The following is a 2,275-nucleotide window of genomic DNA, read 5'->3' as shown; positions in this document are numbered from 1 at the left end:
TTCTTCTGTCATTTTAGTATTCTGGACCTGGTTAGTGTTCATTGCTAGAGAGCTGGTGTTCCTCTTTGGGGGTGTGCTTTCCGTTTGATTTTTCATACTTCCAGAAATCTTTTGCTGGGTCCTTCCCACCTGGATCCGCTGTTACTTTTGTTTTGTTCTGCCACTAGAGGGAGCCGCTAGTATGTTGTCCACCGCTCTCTTGATGGGAGGGGTTACTTGGGGAGCTTGTTTTGGTCACTTGCTGGGCTTTCTCTGTTGGTAGCTGACCAGAGGCAGGAATGCAATGGTACCAGGTGACCTGAACTTGTCTGGCGAGGAAAGTCACTGGGCTGTCAGCTATTGGTCAGTGCCAAATCCCCAGGTACTGGCGCTTGTCGCAGAAGGGGCGTGGCTCTTTATGTCTCTCTGCTGCAAGCTCGGAGGCTGCGCAGAAGGCGCTGGCCAGGGGCACGGGGCGCTCCACCAGACTGCCCAACACCCCAGCGCTTTCAGCTTCCACAGGCGTCCTCCCCCCACAGGCAAGGAGGCACTCAAAATTCAGAGGAGGCACTCAGCATTCACCACTCTAAGAAATGGGCCCAGCCAAGTGACCCCAGGTCCCGGAAGGGCAGAGCTCGCTGTGAGAGTTCCCAGGCTAGGGGAAGGGAGCCGTTCCGCACTTGCGACCTGCCGTGGGCCCCGAGCTGGCGCTCGCCGGCCCCCAGTGTGCTGGCTCCAGAGGGAGGCGCTCTGGGGCTGCCAGGTACCTGATCAGGGAGTCAGTTGAGTCACCAGGGTGCTCTGCCATCTCCTTTGTGTCTCCCTCCCCCAATCTCACGCCAGTCCTGCAATAGCTCTCACTTCTACTGGCCCACCCTGAGAAGTCCCAGTTGCCAGCGGCAGTTTCCAGGTTAGAGTCCTCTACTCAGTAATCACCTCCCCATTCAGGACGCGCTGGGTGCCAGAGACCAGCTTCCTGAGTCGTAACTGCCTCCAGAGGTAGCCCAGACCAGCTCCTCCCCTATCCGGTGCAGTACTGACACGGAGCTCCGGGAAGTTCAAGATGCTTCCCGCTCGTGTCTCTTCGCCGCTGAGTCCCACATTTCCAGACCCAATTCTACATCCACTTCACACAAGCCCCTGCCTCTCGGTGGCCTTGTAAGTCAGTGGGGAAGCTAGACTGTCTCGTGAGGGGCTTGTCCTGGTGCACTTACTGGCCAGGCTGGCGCCGCCGTCTCACGCTCCACTCTCTATTGTCTGTCCGCGCTTTCCAGGTTTTGTATTCCTATCTCCCATTCGCTTTATTCTTTTTCCTGATTTGCGTGTCCCCCGCTGAATCTCCACCGATTCACCTCGCTGTTTTCGCAGCAGAGTGATCCGATCGTGTGTAGCAGACCCGGATCTACCTCTCCCTCTCTGGAAGCAGGGATTCGGGAGGCTACCCTAACTCCGCCATTTTTTCTCCTATCCTACAGGTTTTGATAGCTTGTTTCTCTGTTATCATTTAGTTTGAGGAAGTTCTTGATTTCCCTCTGTATTTCCTCCTTGACCCAGTAGTTAGTCAACAATAGGTTGTTTAATTTCCACAACTTTGTGAGGTGGTGAGCATTTCTGTTGGAATTGAACTCTAACTTTATACCACTATGGTCTGAGAAAGTACACGGTATAATTTCTATTTTTCTGAATTTGTTGAGGTCTGATTTGTGGCCTAGTATGTGATCAATTTTGGAGAAAGTTCCATGGGCTGGTGAGAAGAATGTAAATTCAGCTTTATTTGGGTGGAATATTCTGTAGAGATCTGTCAGACCCTTTTGTTCAAGAGCTCTGTTTAAGTCCATTATTTCTTTGCTTACTTTCTGTTTGGAAGATCTGTCCAGTTCCTTCAGTGGGGTGTTGAAGTCCCCTGTTACTATGGTGTTATTGTTTATCATGCTATTTAGATCAGACAAGGTTTGCTTTATGTACCTGGGTGCATAGATATTAAGGATTGTAAAATCTTGTTGGATGTTCCCTTTCACCAATATATAGTGGCCATCTTTGTCTTTTTTTACTTTTGCTATTTTAAAGCTTATGTTATCTGAGAATAGTATAGCTACCCCTGCTTTCTTTTGACTTCCATTTGCCTGGATGATAGTTTTCTATCCCTTGACTTTTAGTCTGAAGGCGTCTTTGTGGATTAGATACGTTTCCTGTAGACAGCAGATATGAGGCTTGTGGATTTTTATCCAGTCTGCCAGCCTGTGTCTCTTCAAAGGACAGTTCAGGCCATTTACATTTATTGAGAGGATTGAGAATT

The 2,275-nt window shown here is 49.9% G+C and overlaps 1 protein-coding gene across 1 annotated transcript in view; it reads left to right on the top strand.

The window, feature by feature from the left end:
* Positions 1-2,275, top strand: part of LOC105821316 (disintegrin and metalloproteinase domain-containing protein 32-like) — a gene marked incomplete at its 5' end in the record, with an annotated part of 177,515 nt that overhangs the window by 113,533 nt on the left and 61,707 nt on the right. Inside the window, one exon of the mRNA XM_012658013.1 lies at positions 263-742. Within this exon, the coding sequence (XP_012513467.1) occupies positions 263-742 (480 nt within the window). The remainder of the gene's footprint in view (positions 1-262; positions 743-2,275) is intronic.

Source organism: Propithecus coquereli, unplaced genomic scaffold (assembly GCF_000956105.1).
Source record: "Propithecus coquereli isolate 6110/MARCELLA unplaced genomic scaffold, Pcoq_1.0 Scaffold568, whole genome shotgun sequence".
Taxonomy (NCBI): domain Eukaryota; kingdom Metazoa; phylum Chordata; class Mammalia; order Primates; family Indriidae; genus Propithecus; species Propithecus coquereli.
Note: the sequence above shows the minus strand (reverse complement) of the source record. Positions and strands in the feature narration are given on the sequence as shown.